This window comes from Falco peregrinus, chromosome 11 (genome assembly GCF_023634155.1).
Source record: "Falco peregrinus isolate bFalPer1 chromosome 11, bFalPer1.pri, whole genome shotgun sequence".
NCBI classification, from domain to species: Eukaryota; Metazoa; Chordata; class Aves; order Falconiformes; family Falconidae; genus Falco; species Falco peregrinus.
The window spans coordinates 16227709-16249421 of record NC_073731.1 but is presented as its reverse complement, the minus strand read 5'-3'; the positions used below and the strand labels follow the sequence as shown (position 1 = coordinate 16249421).

Genomic DNA, 21713 nt, shown 5'->3' with positions numbered 1-21713 from the left:
AAGGCTGTTTCGCTGCTCCTCTGAGGAAAAGCAAAAAAAGGTCAGTTTTTGTCACTCTTTGTTGTCATCCTGTCAGACCGAGTTCCAGTGAGGTTTGCTGGGAGGGGAGTGCGATGCTTGGGCTGCTGCTGACAGTGCAGTTCAGAGAAGAAACACATGGCTCCAACCTCAAGCTGCTACTCTCACACCAGTGCTACATCCCCTCTGAAAGACACAAATAACCTTGACAGCTGCTCTGATTTTTGATCAAGCATTAAAAAACTTTTGCTGAAAGGGACAGTGGAATAAAGGAAACAAGATGTCAAATTATAATCAGCTTGAATCATTTCAAATAAACACCAAGGAAATAAAATGTACCCTGTTTGCTGGCAGGCTTGATGGCTTACAAAGCACTCGCCCCACCCAAATCAAGCGCTCAAAATGGAGCAGCAGCGGAACAGAAAACCCCAATAGTGTAAGATTTGCTTTTCCCTGGTACTGCATTGCCATCCTCAGGGATAGAAAAAGCATCATTAGGGTTTAAATAGAGTTTGATGAAAACACGGAGCACCCCAAGGGTCAATTTTCACCACGGGCAGCTGCAGCACGAGGCATTAATTCTTCACCCTCTCTGGTGACAGGAGAAACGCAGGGAGCTGTAGGCACAAATAACGTTAGACTTCTAGTGTGTATTTTGCTTTTCATGCCTGCAATTAAATGCTTGCTTTACTTCCTGTTGTTTAAAACTGTATTTATTCTTTAGCACTGCAAGAAAAACCTCCTGTATTTTTTTTAATTTGCACTGGGGACACGTTTGAAGGCCCATATTGTAGACTCAGCAAGTGGCAGGGCAGCCGCCAAACCTTGCTTCCTTTGTTGATTTCTTGATGATTTAAGACCTATTTTCAGCAGCTGATCCCAGTTCCCCCCCCCCCCCCCCCGCCTTTTTGCTTGGTAACTACCATTTTAACAAAATGGTGTTTGTGCAATGCCTTGGAACCAAGAACTGAGCTTTTAAATGTAAGACAGGGAATAGAATAGGAAAAGCAGCACTAAAATCCCCTGCACACCATGGCTTTTCAAGCCACATGCTTAGAAATATATGGCAGAACCCTTGAGTTCTTGCAGAATAGTATTTAGACCGCTAGCCTTTTATTCCTTAGCTAAAATTACTTGCATGTTTCTAATATTTGTGTTGTTTACCTTCCCCCAGGACATAGTTTGAAATTATTTTCTGAATCTACAGAAATCAGTAAATAAAACCATACAAAGAGCTCTATACTGTTAATGTACACTGTTCAGACTTTTACTGGCTTTGCCCATAGGGACAAACCCTATTGTTTCAAAGCTCAAACAGGAAAAGATATAGTCTGATCAATGGTTTGTTTAGGTCCAGGCTTCCTTCAGAAAAGAAGAATACACTTTCCCCCTGCTGAGGCCAAGACGCAAATTAAACAAAGATTTGGTGCAAAAAATGTACCCAATGCCATCAGCACAATTATCCTCTGTTCTAGGCAACAAGAGTCCTTCCTCGGAATTATTCTGTTGTGGAGAATACAATACTTAGATTAATAAATAAAAAACAGTTTCCACTGATTATTTTTATGGCAAATAATTCTATATTTAATGCAGTCCCGTAAGATGCTGGCACACACCTTGTGGCCTTGTTAAAACATAAACCTCAAGCTTGCTAAAAATAGCAGTAACTAGTAAGGATGAATCAAAATTGTCCCAGAACATTACAGACACCTGAAAATAAAAACTGAAAAGGAGATGACTTAAGGGATTTTCAGTAACATTTAAGAAGTAAGTGTAACCTTTAGGTTTAATGAGCATTACAATACAACAATTACAGAGACATAAGTAATTTAAGCAGTCAGTTTGGTGACAGACTTCATTTGCTTCACAGGGCAGGGTCAGCACCCTGTAATTAACAGTCATGGTCAGAAGCTGTGTCCAAAGCTTGTTACCTCCTTGCAGCACACCTTTCTCACAAGTCTGGAAAGGTGAGAAACTCCCGTTCTCCACTGACAAGAAGACTTACCTCCTCATCTCCATGTACTGCTGCGGCATAGATGTGGTATTAGAAATGTATTCCAGACCTGCAGGGGTGACCCTCACATGCTACTACAGGTTTCTGTCACCTGCTTGCTTTTCTGGTAGTTAAGGGCGCTGACACAGAAGGATGTCTAAGCAGCACTCCCCACTCACTACTTAAAGAGGCTTTTGACCTCTGCTAAACCCCCAGCCTTGTATTAGGGGGGCACTGCTTGATGGAGTCTGCTCAGACAGTCCCCTCTTTCCTAGGTAAGAAGTGTCTGTGCAAACCATCTGAATTAAGACTTAAGGTAATGCATTTCATTGATAAACCTTGTCTCCCGACTGCTGCAAGCACCAGCCAGGATGAGAGAAAGGAAACACAGAGAAATGTGGCTAGTGAGGGTCTGCCGAAGCACAGAAGATCCGTGCTAATTCTAGCAATGACTGCCTCTCAAAAACTGACTCAAGTCTACTCTATAAACAAATGTGAGGATGTTCAAAGACACCAACGATACCAAAACCATTGCTGACTCAGCAAATGAAACATGCTGATCAACAAAGCAATATCCAGCACAACAGCAAAAGCAATAAAGACCAAACTACATATGATATAGTTAACTTTCATTTATTCTTCCAGCTGCTTGTCCAGTCTTTCCAGCAAGTTCACAAAAAGTCTAACTTTGAATCCAAAAGATTTGGTATTACTTCTAGCACAGTGGTTTACATATGCAGATAAGTAAAGGCTTGACTGTAAGTTTGCACTTTAAGGACCTTTGGAAAATCACGCATTAATGGGGCTGAGTAACTAGAGACATACTGCATACTTTCAATCACAATTATAACAGAGAAAAATTCAGGCTTTTCGATATGTTTGTAACATTGCTATTTTTCTCCTGCGTTTTGTAGTTCTCGTAAAGCAAAGAAACTAGCCTAGGTCTGACTGCTCCTTTCAACCGCATATATCACCTAGTAGGAAAGAGAGCACTGGAGGTCTCTTGCCATTAAACTGGCCACAATAGATAGTATCATAAAACAGGAGATGACAGAAATAACTCCAGTGTACTAGACTACAACTTTTGTGGCTAAGCTAAATGCCTTCAACAAACACTTGATTTGATATAAATTATTGAAATTTACTCTTTTTTTCCGATGTAGTATTTATATGGTAATCATCCTTCTGGAGAGATTTCATTTATTTTTTGTCTTTCCTTCCAATACCCCATTTGTAGTGCTAACACCACCAATATATCCTTCTGAGAACTATCACGAAGGGCTCCATAAAGTACTCTGCAGGTCAAAGAGTGCAGGGTGGTTTTGAAATAAAGACAATGTTCATTAAGTGTAAGAAAAATGCCTTTTCTTCTGATCTAAAAATCGATAGGCTTGCAGACTTTCTCTCAAACACAAACAGTTTAGTTTCTAAACTTCTCTAGCTTTTTCTTAAAAAAAAAAAAATGCTACCAGTTGTAGCATGATGCAAAATTAGACTGAAATCATAGGTTCATTTCCATATAAGCTAGTGAAAAGTTGGTGAAACTATTGAATTCAACATAAAGGAATTGTTGATTTAGGCTTTTTATATCCTCAGTGTCTTTTCTTACATGGCTTCTAAACCTCTTTAATATTTTTTTTTGTTTTAATTTTATTAAAATTTATTTTAATAATAAAGCAGTCAGTCTAAAATTACTAGAACTGAGGTGAAGGATGCATTTTTTGTTGAAAACGGATATTGACTCTGAAAAGTGGACCGCTTTTTGAAATGTTTTGCAATTGCTAGCCTTTGAATCACGGTAACTTCTGAATAGACAAAAAAATATGTTGGTGCCACTTGGACAGTCAGGTATATAAAGCAAACACAGTGTTCATGGGGCAACCACTACACCACTGAGTAAAACACAAGGTTATAAAATGCAAGATCCCAGGAATCTACTGATGTAACTTGAGGGTTTGCCTTTTACCTTCTGAAGATGGCTAGAGGTTGTTTCTATCAGATTTTGAACACTATGAGAGCAAATACTTTTCATCAGCCATCATCCTTCTCCCACCCCGTTCACAAGAGTTCGCTTATTCTTGAATATGCGTGTGTGGCTTTGACTTTACCTGAAGAAATGCAGATGTGAGACCATCCCGGTGTATTGCACAATGTGTGGTTTTTTAGCGATTTAAGGTTGTTCAGTTACAGTTTTGCTATTCACATAAAACCATTACCCTCCAAGTCTTGGTTTACAGGCAAAAGCCTCACACAATGCCTCCACAGAGGGAATTCAGGCTCAGACTTTTGGAGCTGTTTACAGCCCTCGCATAATGCAGTGAGAGTCAAAAGGGGGTGGGTCACAGAACAGAATATGCCCCCTACTTCGTATATTTGCAGTAAGGCTTCTGATTTTGTTTGCAGCTTAATTTCCAGCCAAGAACTTCAGTATTATACAGAAGCCAAAATTTTGCTTACAAACTAGCTGAAAATACCTGTAGTTTCTAGAGGCAAATGATTTGCATAATTCTTAATTATTAAGCCTCACTGCTCAAAACTTACCTGCATTTCCTAGGTGGACATTTGCCTGGAAAGCACTACTTTTAAGGTCAAATAACAAGTTTTCGAAAGGGTAGGAGAATACTGCCTATCAAATAATTTGATGAGATTTCAGTGTGTAAATAGACAGTGGTGCTATAGTGAGTAATTTCAAATTAAATGTTTTCCAGTGCCACTGTATCATCTGCATACTATTAATTTAGTTCCTTTTATTTAGCAGAAGTAGGGCATATTTTCCATATGCCATTTATAAGCAACGTACACTGTTAATTTTATTCCTTACTGGAAAGTACCCTGTCTATTTACAATTTAATTTGGGAAGTGGCATTGTGACAGTCAGCCCCAACTGGTGTGCCTGACACAAGCATAAAAGAAAGGATGAATAGGTGGGATTTTGCATTTGGCATTTCAGAATTAGGGACGTAATGTTTCCAGTTAGATACACTTAAAAATTATTTCTGAGAAGACATGTTGAACTTAAGCATTACACTAAATACCTATAGCCCTACATTATTTCATCAGTTATTTTTCCAAGACATCATTCACTCCTTTGTTGAAAGTTTACTTCTTCGCAGTATTTATCTTGCTTGGAAAAATTACAGGTCTATGAAAGAGCTTTATTTTGTTATACTGATTTATATAACTAGTTCCTTGTACACTGGTACTAAAGAAGCAGAACTTTTTCGTAATGGTAACAGCAGTTCATTATAAAAACACCAAAATTGTACAACTGGAAATAAAAATAAAGCATAAAAGCATAGCATTTCATATAAGATAAGCTTTCAACTGAAATATTAAAAAAAACCCTCCAACACCCTGCCATATTAATATCAGACCAACCTGAAAGGCACTGAGAATTGAAGTGTGCAACTCATATCCATACCTGTGAGAGCAATAACCACAGTGAGACACAAACCTCCAAGGCAGAATATGGCACTGTACAGTCCATTAGGCATTCCTGGTACACACGGCAGTTTTATATTTTCTTAGGAAAAGCTGGCAATGTTAACTTAATATATAAATTACATCATATTTCCATGGAAAAAAAATAATCCAATTTACACCATCTGAAGACAAGGAAACAAGGCATAACATACAGGACACTGTTGACACAAGAAAATGTTATCACATCAAAACACGCCCTTTTAAATTTACTCCAGTGGATAATATAAAGGAATGGTGGTGGCAGAGGTAAAGGGACAGGATGAATATCAAATATTGAGTTTTAAGCATGCTAGTGAGGTCTTTGTTTGAGAAACCTGACAATACCTGAAGCTACCAAAATAATTTCAGAGGCAAGAAAGCACCTATATCAAGACAGTCCAACCATTTCCAGGCATTCTTCTTGTGGGCTGACACACGCAGACTGAAGAACCTGTCCAGTACCATCTTCGTGCCAGAGGCTGTCTAAAGCTTCCCGTTAGCAAATGCTGCCTCCTGGAACTGGGGGACAAATGTTTTGAAATATGCCCTAGTGAAAAACAGAAAATGCACGGTTAGGAAAGAGTAAATTTAGAATATGGTGTGTGCATGTATGTACCTAGGGTTTTAACAGAGAAGCATAATGTTACCATGCTCAGTCTGTTATTAGATCTCAAAAATGGGTAGTGTTCTTCTTACAAGTTTTTAGTATGCAGCAGACCCACACACTTCAGCTTTCTCGACCCAGCAGTACTACTTTCTTCAGCGTCCTCACCACTAATCTCTTAATGTGGTCAACATCAGTAACTTGACAGTGTCAGAAGAGCCTGATGGACTGTCCATATTTTATCCAACGCAAAGCTCCAGAGATAAACTGTATCATGCACTGGAAAATAAACCTTTGAATGGCTGTAGAAGTGAGAAACACTTAGATGAGCCACAAGTGTGGCTACGCCACTCCCTGCAGCATTTTATAACTGGGACTTTTTGATGCAGTTGAAGTGTACCATGTTTCTGGGATAAAAAGTGGGCTTTCTTCCTCCATGTTGAAGAAAGCTTCACATATGGTATCAAAGATCTGAAGACAAACAAGTCATTGGAGCAGGAAAATTTTGAGACAAAGTCAGAATATGTGCAGGAGATAAGCTCTTTATCTGTCTCCTTACAGAAATCTTAATGCAACACAGAGTCACTGTCGATGGCAGTAGTTTATGTAAGACATAGTCAATAAATACTAATACTTTGGATGAACTGTAATTCCTTTTATTAGACTTTGAAAGAATATTATTCTATAAATTAAGATGTGCTTTGTATATTTTGGATCTTAGTCTATCTTCTTTACGAAGAGTCGAGTGACTCATAAATCTGTAAAATGAGTTGATCCTAAGTATCCAAAATTGAGCTGGAACTGTACCTTTGAGTTTATTGCACTGAAATACTCAACTGTGTACTAACCGTACTTTATGTCTCCCAATGATACCCTTTACTGCAAGTTATATTAGAAGCTGCTTCATCATTCTATCTTTGGTTTCTGCTTACTACTTTCTACACCGAACTTTCACTTTCTCTACTATTTTTTTTTAAAAAACATTGCTGTTCACATCACTGGACTTCATAAATTCCTATGCAAGAAGAACCTTCTCCTGTTCTCCCTACCAAAAAATAAACACATCTGAAGTGAGAATAACTGCAATTATGCTCATTACGTTACTGATTTCTCTGCTGGTATATCTCCCGAAGCAAAAATATGCTGATCATCCTCCCAATCATGATATGTGTTTCATAATTTGGGTAGAAGCTTCGGCAACCACCTGAACACCAGTCATACCTCCTCACATCTAGAAATGCTGCCAGATCACAAAAGAGAATGCTCTCCTCTCTTTGTGAAGTTGTACCTGGCAAATTAATTAACAGACAGCTGCAGGCAGCTTTTGTACAGAAGCTGTAAACACACACAAGATGCTGTCCAAAGGTTAAAAGAGCACGGGAAAGCAAAAGCATTTCTGGACTGAAGAGCTGAGCCCAGAAATGGAAAAGGACAACCAGCACACGCATTTATAGCATACACAGATTGTGCTGTGTATTTACAAAGCAGACTTTGATTTATAGAATCAAAGTCAGAAAGCAGCCCTCGTAATCATGCCCACAGAAGTGACTGTTCACCCTGGCACATAGGCATACATAAACCAGCCGAGAAGGTATGCCTGTCATCTGATCGTAACAGTCCAGTGCCGTTTGTATACTTGTGTTTTTATTGCATACCTCCGAAATTGTAGCCTCGGTATGTTCTGGTCAGCTCTACGTCATTTTGCTAACTCAAGGAATATCACTTGCACATTGTTAATGCCAGGATCTATCATTCTTATATTTCTCCTTGCATTATCTGTCCTAACATTTAATTACATTTCTTCTGCTTGCTTATTTTAAGTAGCTTCTTCCTTCCCCTTTGACAGTTTCTCTGCAGACTCTCTTCCATGCACATGCTCTTCTTACTGACTTGATAACTGTTACTTAAAACTTTCCTCTTCCTAAACTAAAAATTCTTAATCATTAAACGGGATATAAGCAGAAGCGTTTTCCCACATTTCCTTTCTTTTCCGAAACACCTCCTTTATAGCATTTCTGTGCTTTGTATTAAAACCATACCTACTGTGTTACATTTCAATGACTTCTATGCTAGGTAAATTCCAGAATGAAAGCTTCTGATACCACATACACCCTCCCACACCATCTTTATCTATACTTGCATCCTTTCTTTTCACTGATTCCTGCAGTAGTTTGTAGCCTTCGCTGCAAAACTAAATCTAACACCTCCCTATGTTCTGATCAGATGTACTGTTTCAAAGAGGATGTTATTTCACTGGTGGTTCATATGAACCTCTTGGCGATGTTCCATACACTACAAAAATGCCATTAGTACTTCATAATCTGTAAATGTCTACTTTTTTCTTTCCATACTTTAAAGTACATGCTTAAGTTTGCCCTTATCATCTGTGGTCTTGTCCAGACTGAAGCAAATGTAGTACCACATGTTTACCCAGGATATGTTCCTCTATTTCTGCCCCTCTCCCACACAGCCTAGGCATCTGAGATGAAAGAAATTTTGGAAAAAAAAAACATTTGGATAATTATGGTAATCACACACACAAAAAATAAATTACCCCCCACCCCCCCAAACCAAACCAAACAAGACCCTGCAAAGAGATCTACAAGCACAATATACTTGATAGGACTGTATCAGCTACACCACATTCAATAGACTGAAGAGGAAAGACGGGGAAGTAGGAGAAAAGAGGTTAAACTGCTTCCATATTAACAAAACCTGCATTACAGGGAGGGAAAGGCAAGTGTTAGTGTATAAAAGTAATAAGACTTATTTTGAGTATGTATGAAGGAGTAGAACAGGCAGCAAAGACATTACTCATTATTAGAGCTTGCTGGAATTACTATTTTTTTTTAAATCACATGACTTCTGCAATGGAAAAGTACATTTCTACCCGGTTGCGTGCATTTCTGTGGAAATGCTACTGAGTTTTCATCAGGAAAAGGAGGAGAAGAATGAGGTACTTCAGTTTGGCTTGATCTGAGAAGAGATGTTCTGGTTTGTAGAACTGAGCCTAAACATTCAGTTTGATATTAACCTCCTTGTCTCAGAGATGATGCAGTTAGTCACACAGACAATGCCCTGGTACATCACAGGAGTCATAAGTACAAACATAACACCAGAAGTAGTCTCTTCAAAGGACATGCTCCATGAAAAACTATGGGATAAATCACAAAAATTTCTACTTCCAGGAGGCACTGTGCTACTGCTGGCAGATACATTATAGTGTCACGTTAATTGCATTATTTTTCACATATTCCAAGCAAATTTTTTTTCAGAACTTTTTGTTTCATCTGAACTTCGGGACAAAATCATATGTTAAAATATTTGAATTTCCTGTGAAATGGAAATCCTGACATATTTTCTCCCCTGCAGAGATTACCAGTAAGGAAGAAAATAACATGCACCGATTACTGGCTGAGTATGTTTCATCTATCAACCAAATGGCATTGAGGTCAAAGTGTATATTTCCACACAAATAGGTCCATGGCATGGACATATAATTCACAACTGATTACATGAAACAACTTTAGAAGAATTATAGAATTGTCTGAAGGACAATACTCAGCTACAGCCTGGATGGTAAGGGCCTCTTTCACATGGAACACTATTTCTTTTACAAAGCTTTTAAATTGATAGAAATACTTATAATCCAGCATCCTGTACATACAGGCACAGAGAAACGGTGAATGTAAGCATTAACTTTGGAAAAAGTTAATTTCATTTCTCATACCCTATTCACATAAACCTATTCACACAAATTTAAACCCTCAATAACTTGGATCTGTGCTATACCACAGAATTCACATAAAAATATCTCAATTTTGTTTCAGACTCTTGGCCATATGATACTTTCAAGTATCTTCAAAGTGTTTTGAAATCATTATTTTATATCCACTAGATACATTTTTCAGCTCTGGAGAACTGTGATTTATAAAAACTCAGTGATTTGGGTACCTGTTGAATGACACTGAAGATGCAGAAAGCTAACCTGACCTGTGGTACCTCTAGGCTGTGTCATATGGCAGAAATCAGGTTTTGATGAAAGCTTTTTCTCCTTTCTGTGAAACACCGAGTTCCTTCTTCTGCTTTAATCTACCATGTTCTTGGTGGGTCTGTGCCACACTGACCTTACACCAAGCTCAGAAGAACTGCACAAAATGCTCCTTCAAGTACAAGAGAAACTGGTTTGTACGAAGTCTGTAGATCCTCTGTACGTGAGTGTTGAGCACAATGGCTCTGCATCTCTCTCATAATGGTTTAGATCTTTGCTTAAACAGTGTTTAAAGAATTGCTTTCTTTTCAGCTTAGAGTGGGTGCCAATCTTCATACTCATACAGGCACGTCTAACTCTTTGTTGAGTGTCTTACTGTAAGAATCTATTGTTTTTTGTCTATTTGTTTTTGTTGTCTCAAATGGTCATTTTCCAAGTTCAAGGTAGGAAGTTAACAGGGTTTCTATGGAATTTTTTCTTCAGCACTCTGGAAATCAACACATTTTGCTGTAGTTAACCACTATATACACTTGATAAGGTACATTGAATTTCAGGTGCTACACTCAAGGACATCTGCTGAGAGCAAAGCACTTATCTTCCCTTCACCTTATTATCCAGTGGAAAGAAAGTCTTGCTATTGTAAATAGTAAGTATCTAAAAGAAGTCAGAATTGTATCACTCATCATTTACACATTTTCTAGTGATATAAAACACTGACTGTGGCAAAAGGTCTCCAGAAGCCCATACATGTCTAAATCCTAGGCTGTGGGTTTGCAGTGCTTAAACCATACTTGACTAAGAATTCACATGCTTTTGTGAAATTTCATTCTAATTGCAATGTTTTTTTTCCCCAATAACTCAGTGCCGGCTTTTCAAAATGTAGTTGGTAGAAAATCTGCATTGACTATTTGATAATACCTTTTGCCTTCAGATTCCTAAGCTGAAAAATCTGCAAAGATTTTAAATTATGTGGCCATAACCTCCCATCAAACAACACTTCACATATATTTATGGTACAAGCATTCTAATGCTGCAGTGCACTTGCTTTCTGCTATTGCTTTTGCTTGACAGGTGGTATAGCCAGCTACACAATGGTGTTCTAGCTACCACGCATTGTGTAATAAAGTTAGAAGAGTTGTCTAGATGTTTCGATTTCTCTTAAAATCTTCCTGTGGGAAATTTGGAGCAGAACATATTGATTCAAACCCTCTGAGGAGAAAAACACACAAAATGCCGTACCAATGAGATTTCTGCTTTTTCTGTCTGGGACAAGGACATTCATCATGCGATGATGAATCATCTTCCTAAGTCATTCACAAAATAGATTCCCCTTAAATTCCTCAGTTCAAGAGTCCAAGCCTTTCAGCCCGCTGATCTCAAATTCTTCCACGCTAGCTCTCTTCGCACTCACCTGTTTTAGGTGTTTTCAGCTCAACAGGTGGGAGTTTCAAGTGCCTTTTCCGTCAAGAGACAATTTGAGGAAAAGGAAGGGGATGCAGTAATCCTGGTGGTCCACATGAAGTACTGACTTAGCTGTACAGTAACATGTCTACTACTAGCACAACATATTCTGTCTTTGCATATTATTTACTGGCAAGTAAATGCTCTTGAGCCAAGATCTTGATCTTTTCACAAAGACACATGGGCTGTCATTACTGTCTTTCACCATATGAGGCACACGTATTGTGTTCGTTCTCATCTGAAGACAGACTCAGGTTATTGTACTTGGATTTTTTTTCCTACTATTGGCTTTGAGAGCAAGCTTTATTCTTGAATACTACCCAGTATTTCAATGCATTCTTGTAAAATGTTTTGGTATCTAATGTGACTATGGCTTAATTCTGAAAATATTAGGCTCTAATTATAGAGCAACCTTAGTGTAATCAAAATCATAGAGGCTAGTACATTTGATGAATACACCCCTTCCCTTCTGCTCTCGGGAAGCCTTACAGGAAGACGTGGGGTTCTTTTCCTCAGCCTTTTCAAGCTAATAGATCTGACTTGGGCAGGCACTCTTGCAGTCATGGGGATCTCCAAGTAGTTCTATGTAACCCTTCCAACTCTTATGGAGTAGGGTCTGTAGGTAGGACACCCTCCTCCTCAGCAGTCCTCTGTTGTCCGAATTGTCCAGCAGGTTAACAGTGAGTTTGTTTGAATATTCTGCAAATGCTATTATTTACCCTGGGACTGAGGTGAGGCCTGAATTATATCCCTTTCAGCCATATTAGACACAGCTGAGAATCCCAGGCATTTGCCCCAGCTGCTGTCCATTTCTTTTAGAGTTGCAGCTCTAGGATTTGCATCACTTCACATCCCATATTCCTTTCCTTCTGCACCCTAAAGGAACTGCTGCAAGACATCTACAAGTTTCTTCAAATCCACAGAATCCTGACAGAAAAAAATCCGGTCCACAGACGACTGATCTTCATAAATTAGCTAGAATAGCAATGTTCTCCCCTTTTCCAATTAAATCAGGTGAAAACAGGAATTAAGAAGGGCGTAGGTCAGAGTAAAGGACAGCCTGAGGCTTCTTGAGGTCTTTGACCTATGCCTCCCAGACTAGTATTATTATGCTGACACTTTGCAATAAAATCTTGTTATATAAATTATTTCAACAGCATAGCCATGTTAGAATTATAAAAGAGCTTCTCCAGGCTTTATCAATGTCACCTGATTATGCACTTTTTGAAGTACGAAGTATTTTTGCACAGAGCATACATACAAATGTAGAGCACTTTTGTATTTTTACGTTCCTGTTGCAACTTGTTTTGACACAGTGAAAGCTTGTTTTGAAAATAATGAACACCTACAACAATCCCTTTTGGGTGCCAGACAAGAGGATTTGTCCTCCCGTGACTGTACAGGCACAGCCAGCTGGTTTGCTTTATGGAACCCCTAATAATTCATCTCCTGTGTAGAAGAGATTTACTGTAACTCTCCAAACTCTCTAGGATTCACTGTTTATGACAGAACAAAATCAAAGATGCCAACCTTTCTTTTTTTTATATATAATTGTTTTCTTTTAATATTCCATTTGTCAGGAGCTATCTAATTCAAGACTATCAATACTAATTAACAAAAGGAACTTACATATATAAATTGTTACATTAATTTCAGTAGTGGGTATGCATTTTAGGTCATATTCCATATGAGTGCTCACTAGGTCCTTAACAGGTGGTTATACCCTCCTCCTGCATCTCTATACCTTGCACTCAGCAAGGGCTGAGTGCAGAAGTGTGGTAGCCTGCTGAAAGCCCATTCTTTTAACGGGCCTCATGCCAACGTTTGAGGCATAGGTTTTTCCTTGTAAACTCAAGATGCAAGACATATAAACCTCTTTGCTATTTTTACTACATATAATGCATTAAAACCATATTTCCATCGGGTGAACCATGTTGTCTGTTTATTCACGGGCACTTCCACAGCATTCCTCACCAGGCTAAAGATACACGATCACTCACGGCAGAGCAGAATAACCCAGCCTCCTGCTTTGGGATAAGTATGGGCTAACAGGAGATTAATTCTGTGCTAGACATTTTACGACACCTCTATTAGGAGAAAATAGTTGTTAAAACAAATTACCATTCTCTCCAGATCTAAGATACTACAACGACTGAAGTGACAAATCGTTCTCAGCACTCCACCCTTTGGTTGCGCAGCCAGAATCAGGCTGTAGCAGGCGGGCCGGCGACAGGGCCGGGCGCCAAGTGGCAAAGGCTCAGGAGCTAATGAAAATCAGGACTATTACGGCATGGGTTAGGCACTGGAGAGGTAGCAGCGTTTCTAAACCACTGTTCAAATCCAAACATCACTAAAACTTACCCAAGCATAGCAGCAGGACAATAAAGGTACCTTCCAGGATTTCTGTATCGCTTCAAATATATGTAACAATACTTGGCACATATTCATGTTTCTAAACTAAACTTCTTGATGGCATGCTCTTTGGGATGTGGTTTATAATTTCCTTACTAGGCAGTTTTATCTATAGCAAATATTTTGCTTTTACGTGAAACACAATGTCTACACAGTTTTCCATTTTATACATCTCCAAAACGGGCGATGCCAAGCAAACATCTGAAGTGTTGATACAACAGCAACACAATGGTTCTTAAATTACTGCTACTGTAACTGGCTAAACACACAAATGTAGAAAGGAGTCAGTGCACAATGCCATTATGCTGCTAGCAATTTTTTTTTTCCTGGGTGCCAAACGAATTCATCACATAATCTCTCTTCCGCTTCTAATATTTCTCTCTCTCTACCTCCTGTTGCTGCAATTTACCTACAAGGAGTGTAGTAAGCTTCCTATGCCCACTTCTACCTGCCAGTTTACAACAAGGCACTGACTGTGCAGCCAGGCCAATAGACAGAACAGTAATCAAGCACCAGGATAGCTGGAGGTCTGCAGTGGGCAGCCATCAAAATGCAAGTCTTTTAAGAAATACTGTTGCCTTCAGCTCGGTTCAAAATATTACATGACTGAAAGTCATCTCTAGAATTACAAACCAAACCAAACATGTGCTACCAAAACCATAACAGGAAACAGAAGTAGTACAACTAGTGAAACTAAGTACACATCTGAAGTTTAAACACTGAAATTCACTCATGTCCAAAAGCTGTTTTCTGTATTTTATTAACATTGTCTTTTTCTTCTGTTAGTTCTTGTTGGCGTTATTACCATTTCAGATTCAAGTCACACAGAAAGGTACAAGAAATGGTTATATTTAGACATGTTTTTCAATGGTTTGCTGATGGCATAAGTAACAGGTGGCTTTACTCCACATGAAGCAAACAGAAATAAAACCTAACATTTTCATTTGGTTATACATTTGTGTGCCTGTTCCAAAAAACTTTGATATTGATTGTTTTTATAAATAAAGTCAAGAATTCAACATAGTTCTGCCGTAAAAGTTAAGACAACTTTGGTGCCCAACTTACCATAAACAAAAATGAATCTTGACAATCTGTTCAAATCACAAAACTCCCATAAATACAACAACCAGACCAAAGGCAAAATATAGAGATCTAGGGAACTGCTGCAGAGCCAGGACTATAGATCATTATGTAGGCTGGCAATTAATGTTTATTTTAAAGTGGCAGCACAAGTAGCATCATCACTCTGCAAAAGATGGTAACTTTGGTTCCAAGAATATATGTGCTCCCAAACATACAGGCCTTTGCTGACAATTACAGATAAAAATTACAGCTACTGGACATAATCAGGGCATACAGACCAAGGCCAGGAACTATGCAAGCAGTTTTTCAGAATCATCTGGAAATTAAGATTCTGGGATTTATCCTCTCACAGGTTTCTGATACAGATATTTGGAAGTTTACAAAGGTGTATATTGCACAGACACAGCGGCTCTAAGGGTCCCAAAGCATACAAAGCAAAATGAACCTCTCATTTTGAAACAGTTTTATCGATGCTTTCTGCTTGCCAGTTCAAGAGATAAACACTTCACTTCCTTCACCTTCTCCACAATGTACAGAAATAGACTTGCTTCAGTCAGATGAAGGCTTGTGGTCTTAGATCATAGCGAATTTTGCTTCTGCTTTCTTAACTTCCATTTTCCCCCCGGGTATTACTCAGTGCTGGGGTAGCAGGTGTTAGCGAAGGGGGCACTGGAATATCCCTGTCACAGCATGGTCACTCCACTTCCTTACCAGTGGATCATGAGAATGATATTCCAAGGTCATCACGGAAAAATTCAATCTTCATACAGTCTTTTTTAAATACAGTGCTAATTCGGAGGAAATTTCCAGTCCTATGAGGTACAGTGCAACAAGCCTGCTCTATTTTTCCTATTTGCTCAAGTGCCATAGCCATATTTTTCCACTCCAGGTAAAGGTTAACTTCTTAAAGAGATACTGTTTATTCAAGACACTTAGTACTTCCTCCCATCTAGGCTACGTAAGTGCATGGTCAACTCTGCTGTTGGAGAGCAATTATCTAGCAAATTATTTCATAGATTTGAAGGAGAGAGTCAATGCCAGACAAGATGCAACTAGGAATCTCAGAATTCTAAGTATAAAAGGCAGGGTGAAGAATGAGATGAAATAAGGAGGGGGGGAAAGGAGAGATGATATAAGTAGGAGAAAGCAGAGAAGACTGGGCAAAACCGCATTGAGGAGTGAGGCTTGTAAGGAAAGAACAAGTGTAGAGACTTAAGAAGAGAGGAGATCACAGAAGTAATAATAGAATTTGAATGATCTTTAAGAGATTATTGAATTCCTTAATTGTACTTCAGAGGCAGAAATGAAGGGTTATACCACAGATGCATCCATAACGAGTCTGACAACCAGCATCCCTGAAAACAAAGTTTGCTTGCAGGTGAAAGTACTGATTTCATCATGCCATCCGCTTTGCTTTGCCAGATTGCTTATCAACCGGGGCCGAAGGCAACATACCAAAACATAAAAGAAACCTCCTTGGATATTCATTAGGACAAACCAGTCAGAAGGAAAGGGATGAGATGCCACACATCTGTGATTATATAAAACATATTAAATAAGTTATTTCTCTTTGCTATTTAAAAAGATATATGCTTGCTATTAGAAGTAAGAGGATATTCTTAAAAGGTCAGACACCTCTCCAAATGGGGAAAGCAGACAGAAACAAACCTTAACACTTACAGGTAAAAGCAGAGAAAGCAGATAAAAAATTATTTTGAGGAACAAATCAGCTGTGGTCCTCCAAACTAAAACTTCTCAAACAGTATAAGAGCCAGTCAGAAAGTGAAAAGAACGCGCAGAAGAAAAAAAGTCACAAGGAATAAATGGAAATCCGAGTTCACTGTGGAGGTGCTTAAGGAGGCTGCCATAGCAGAACCCTGCTTTCCGAGGGATGTATCGAAAGATCTGACTCAACTGTCAGCCAAAAAGGTAACTAACAAATCAACAAAACACATATAAGCAAATTAGCAGGCCCAGATTATGTTCACACCTGAGTGCCAGAGAAACTCAAGTGTGAGAAAGTTAAACTCTTAAACAGCTTGTAACCTCCTGCTTAAACAGCTTGGTACCAGAGAAGTGTGATGTCAGTTAAAATAAGGTCTGGGAGGAGGGAACTGTGGACCAGTAAATCTCAGGTCTGTACTTTACAAATTAATAGAGACTGTTATAAGAAACCATAAATTTATAAAAAGCCCAGAAATAGTGGATTTGAGTAATTATGATATATTAGGTAGGAACCAAGCTTATGCTTCATAAATCTCTTATTTTCTTAAGGTACTGAAAACATGTGGACAAGAAAGATTCAAGTGACACACACTGCTCGACCTTTCTACAGGCACTTGGGAAGGTTTTTCAAAGGCTTTTAAAAAAATGAATTACCACAGCAGGAGAAAAGATCCATGAGTGGATAAATGGCAGGTCAAGATAAGGAAAAAAAAAAAAAGATAGGAATGAATGATGAGTGCTATTAGGGTGGAGTCACCTGAGAACTGCACATAAATGGGTGTTTTGACCTGTGTTGTTCAACATACTCCTACACGAACTACAAAAGTGAGCAAAAGAAGATGGCAAAGATGCTAATGCTAACAATTTAGTCAGGGAAGGAAAGATGAGGCACAATTATGAGGAACTACAGATGGTTCTTACAGCACTGAGAGACTGGGAGATAACATACCAGGTGAAAAGTCAGTATTGACAAAAGTGAAGGGCAGATATGTGAGGAAAAATACTTAATTTTACATACAAAAACCCCACAGGCTCTGAGAAACAGATAGTAAGGAGATCTTGAGGCTAAAATGTCAGTGTAACCTTCCGTTGTAAGCAGAAAACCAAAGCAGATGTTATTAGAACTGGAATAAAGAGAAAACCAGACAATATCACCACGTCACCATATAAATGCATGTTGAATGTACCATAAGTAAACATGCAGTTCCCTGTCTTGGAAAGAATATGACAAAAATAGTAAAGGGATAAACAAGCAGGACAAAGGCGATGAGAAACACGGAAAAGTTTTGTAGAAGGAATAAGTGAGCAGAGCAGGAGAGAAAAGATGAACAGAAGAGATGTGAAAAGGTTCATAAAATCAAAGTTTGTGGAGGGGATCAGTGGATTATTTATTCACTGCCTCTTTTCATACAAGAGCTAGAAGGAAACAACTGGAGCTGGTAGGAGGTAGGAATGCAGAAAGCCAACAAAGCTGCACACCACACATTATCTGTGCAATCCATTGCCACAGAATTTTGTGATGTTATGATGTGGGTTCAAAAAGAAATCAAACAGAAGGAATCAATTCTGGATATAGAAATCCTTGAAGAGGGTAGAACATGCCAGGAAAATATGACTACATGCTCTGCCATGCTCCTCCACAGGCACTGGCTACTGCCTGTAGATAGAGACCTGATGGGGGGCTAAATGAATGTTGAATTTGACTAGTATGACCGTTCTTTGTGTTTAACAGAGCAATTATAAATACTACCCAAAAGACAAGACCATGGAACTCACCTACTACTTTTACCTAGCTGTTTGTTTTGTAACTGATCAAGCAACAGTATTTATCTGGGCTATTAAACCACAGCTCCTTCCAAAACCACATTTTTCTCTACCCTTTTCTGTCAAGCAAGTGAGGAAATTTCTTTGCATCAGCTCCTAACTGTAATTCCATGCTCTAATATAGATCTAGCAGCTTTTAAACATATAATGGAGTTCTCTAGCCAAGCCAAATCAGACGGTTTGTCATACTATTTCCAGAACGCCACCTAACCCTGGTTATCTAGGAACCACCTATGTTAAATTCTAGCCTTTAATTCCTACAAAGCAGTTGTCTTCCAGCAAAGTGTTATTATAATCCACTTCTACCAAGCCAACTCCTCCAATCTCTTCTTTGCAATTCTCTTGTCAAAATATGAGAAACTTTTTCTCAGGAAGATTTACTACATATCATAACTCATATATGTACAGTTCACACATATACATAATGTCTATATAAAACCACAGAAAAACTAGTTGCCTTCCTATAACAACTATACTCCTCATCTTTAAAATAGTTGTTTTTCTTTTCCCACAGTCAAAGCTTTAATGAGAAGTGACCAGAAACAAATACCCAGGCCCTTCTGTCTTGGCTGAAATCCACATAATGCATGACAGCACTGAAGATCCCTGGCAGGCACCTGTCAGAAACTAACATACCATAACTTAAGAGTCAGACTTAATTATCCAAGGAGACATTTAAAGAAAAGTACATGAAAAATACGAGTCAAGAAGTGCAACTATCATGTGTATGCACTGTACTCTGTAGTGTATGCAGAGGAACAATGTAAAAATAAAATAACATTCTAGGAAAATTCTAATTAAAAGTTGTATCTACTGTGCTTATTATATCTTACAATCAAAATAATTTTGTTACTAAGGTTTGCTGGCAAGTTAACTGCAGAACATGCTACAAGGATAAATGTAATCATTAAGTATTTTAAAACCATATTTTTTCCATTCGCCTTTCTACTTTTCCACATATAATTCTGATCAGCTGACACTCCCACAGAAAATCAGAGTTTTGATTTAATGACCTATAAAATCAAATTAACTTCTTCGTAAGCTTCAGACGGCCCGGTCGCCACATCTCTTCTCACTATAGCTGCCACAGCCTATTGGCCCTTTTGTGTTCTGAAAAAGGGCCCAACAGTAGCAATAAAATGTCAGCTTTACTCTATTTCAGCAAAGGCAATCACTTTTATTCCATTGCTGATGTGAGACTATTGAAAACCAAAGAGTTCAACAAACAACCCATCTCAGCACCTCACCCCTCCATTTGTACCTACCCTGATGCTCTTCTCCAGAAAGAATCCTCTGAGCCTTGCAAATGTTCACACACACGCGCTTAGGGAAGGGTGATGTCCCTATTTTTTCTGCTTCTGTTCCCTATTCTCATTGTTCTAAATTTCTTTTTAAGTTTAAGGTAACGTGTGACAGAGCCAAAGACAAAAAAAGCTTTGTGAGGAGAGTATATATAAATGCAAACAAGCTAGTTTTTGGAAATCTACATGCAAACACAATTTGTTACTTTTTATGAATAAGAAGGGAAAATACTGAAATACAAACCAAATAACAACAAATGGTTTATTACCTTAATTACACTTCTTAAGGAGAGAAGATTATAAGAAAGGTGCAATGTTTACGGGTAAACTTTACAGCAAGATTCAAGGTAGCACAGGAGAAAACAAAGGTTTCATGGAAACAGAGAAACTTGTTACTTTAAAAGAATCCAAAATGTAATAATAGATATTCTGTTTTAAACGTGAAAGAATTATGACTTTATAATACAAAATGGATGAGTTGAAAAACTGGTCAGTGTCAAAATAATAATATTAAAAAACCCCCAAACAAAACGTTAGGGCAGTCAAAATTTACTGAATACAAGAGCAAGTCTTGACATATTACAACTGAGTTTGTCTAAAGAGCAACACAATTGTCCCCTTTTTTCCAAATATCCTTTTATTAGACCAAAAAATGCACTTCCTCTCCTTACCAGGGAACAGAAACTTAGAGCAACCATTCTGGCCAAATAGCAGCTAGCATCTTCACATGACACACAACTTCTAATTTGATGATACTCAAGGAAAAGGTATCGCTGAGGCTGAAAATGCTACGGCCCAGTGCACCAGCCTGACACTTTCTAATCACCGCAGGCTTGTGCTGAGCACAAAGCATACTGCAGCCACACTGGTGATAGGTATGTAGCTCACACAAGATGCGTCTGCGTATGATCTTAAGCTGCACTTGACCTTATGGCAGAGCGACAGCCAATATATAGTTGAGAGCACTTGAGCCCTTTTAAGCTTTCACCCTCACAGAGCCCTGAGGGATATGTAAAATTAACACCACATTCATCAGCAAACACCAGTGAATGGCCAGGGACGACACTGTTATTCGGAAACCAGTCTTATCAGCCACCTCGAAAGGAAGAATATGAACCCTTGGAACAACTTTTTATTGTGGTACCAGTTTTCCCTCCTCCTGTTATTTTTAATGACGAGTAGGTGGATCTATGTAGGATAAAAGAGTAAACTGAGTCTTGACTTGCTTTCCCTGAAGTATATAACCTAAGTCTACCTAGCAGCACTGGGTCAGACAGAAATGGGGCCAGAGTGCATCTAAGAACTGAACTGAATTTGTATAAACAAACAAGCTTTATTTACAGTATCCCAGGCTGAGAGTCTGCATGTTCTTTAAAGACTCCATTTATGTACACTTGAATGCCTATTTAAGCAAAAAACAAGAGAGCTTTCCCATGGAAACCGCACAGAGATGTTTTACTTCACACGTACACCACAAACAAGGCTGCTAACTTTCCATAATTTGCTGTATTTTCTTAGGCTTGCTATTGTATTTTAGGACCAAATCTTTCAGAGAAGCTGCTTACGCAGGAGGCCACAGACATATAAATAAACGACCTAAGAGAGGCAAAGCCTGGGATGTGAACTGAGAGGAAACAGCATCTCGGCAGCTTGTAAGAAAATGCTAATATTTTTGGTTTCCCTGTTTCTAGCTGGATGAACAGGTTAAAATTTTGTGTTTAGTTGAGAAACAAACAATCTGGAGGCATTTGGAATCACATTATTTAATGGGGACTTGATTCGTCCCTTAGAATTAAATCAAGCCAGAGGGCAAACCCTGGGCTAAGACAATAGCAAGCT

General features: G+C 38.6%; 1 protein-coding gene across 3 annotated transcripts in view; it reads right to left on the bottom strand.

Moving 5' to 3' along the window:
* Positions 1-3466: 3466 nt before the first annotated feature.
* Positions 3467-21713, bottom strand: part of BABAM2 (BRISC and BRCA1 A complex member 2) — a 170342-nt gene continuing 152095 nt past the window's right edge. For all 3 annotated transcript variants that reach the window (XM_055816664.1, XM_055816666.1, XM_055816665.1), the window contains one exon: positions 3467-6020. In XM_055816664.1, the coding sequence (XP_055672639.1) occupies positions 5957-6020 (64 nt within the window). In that variant the 3' untranslated portion in view covers positions 3467-5956. The remainder of the gene's footprint in view (positions 6021-21713) is intronic.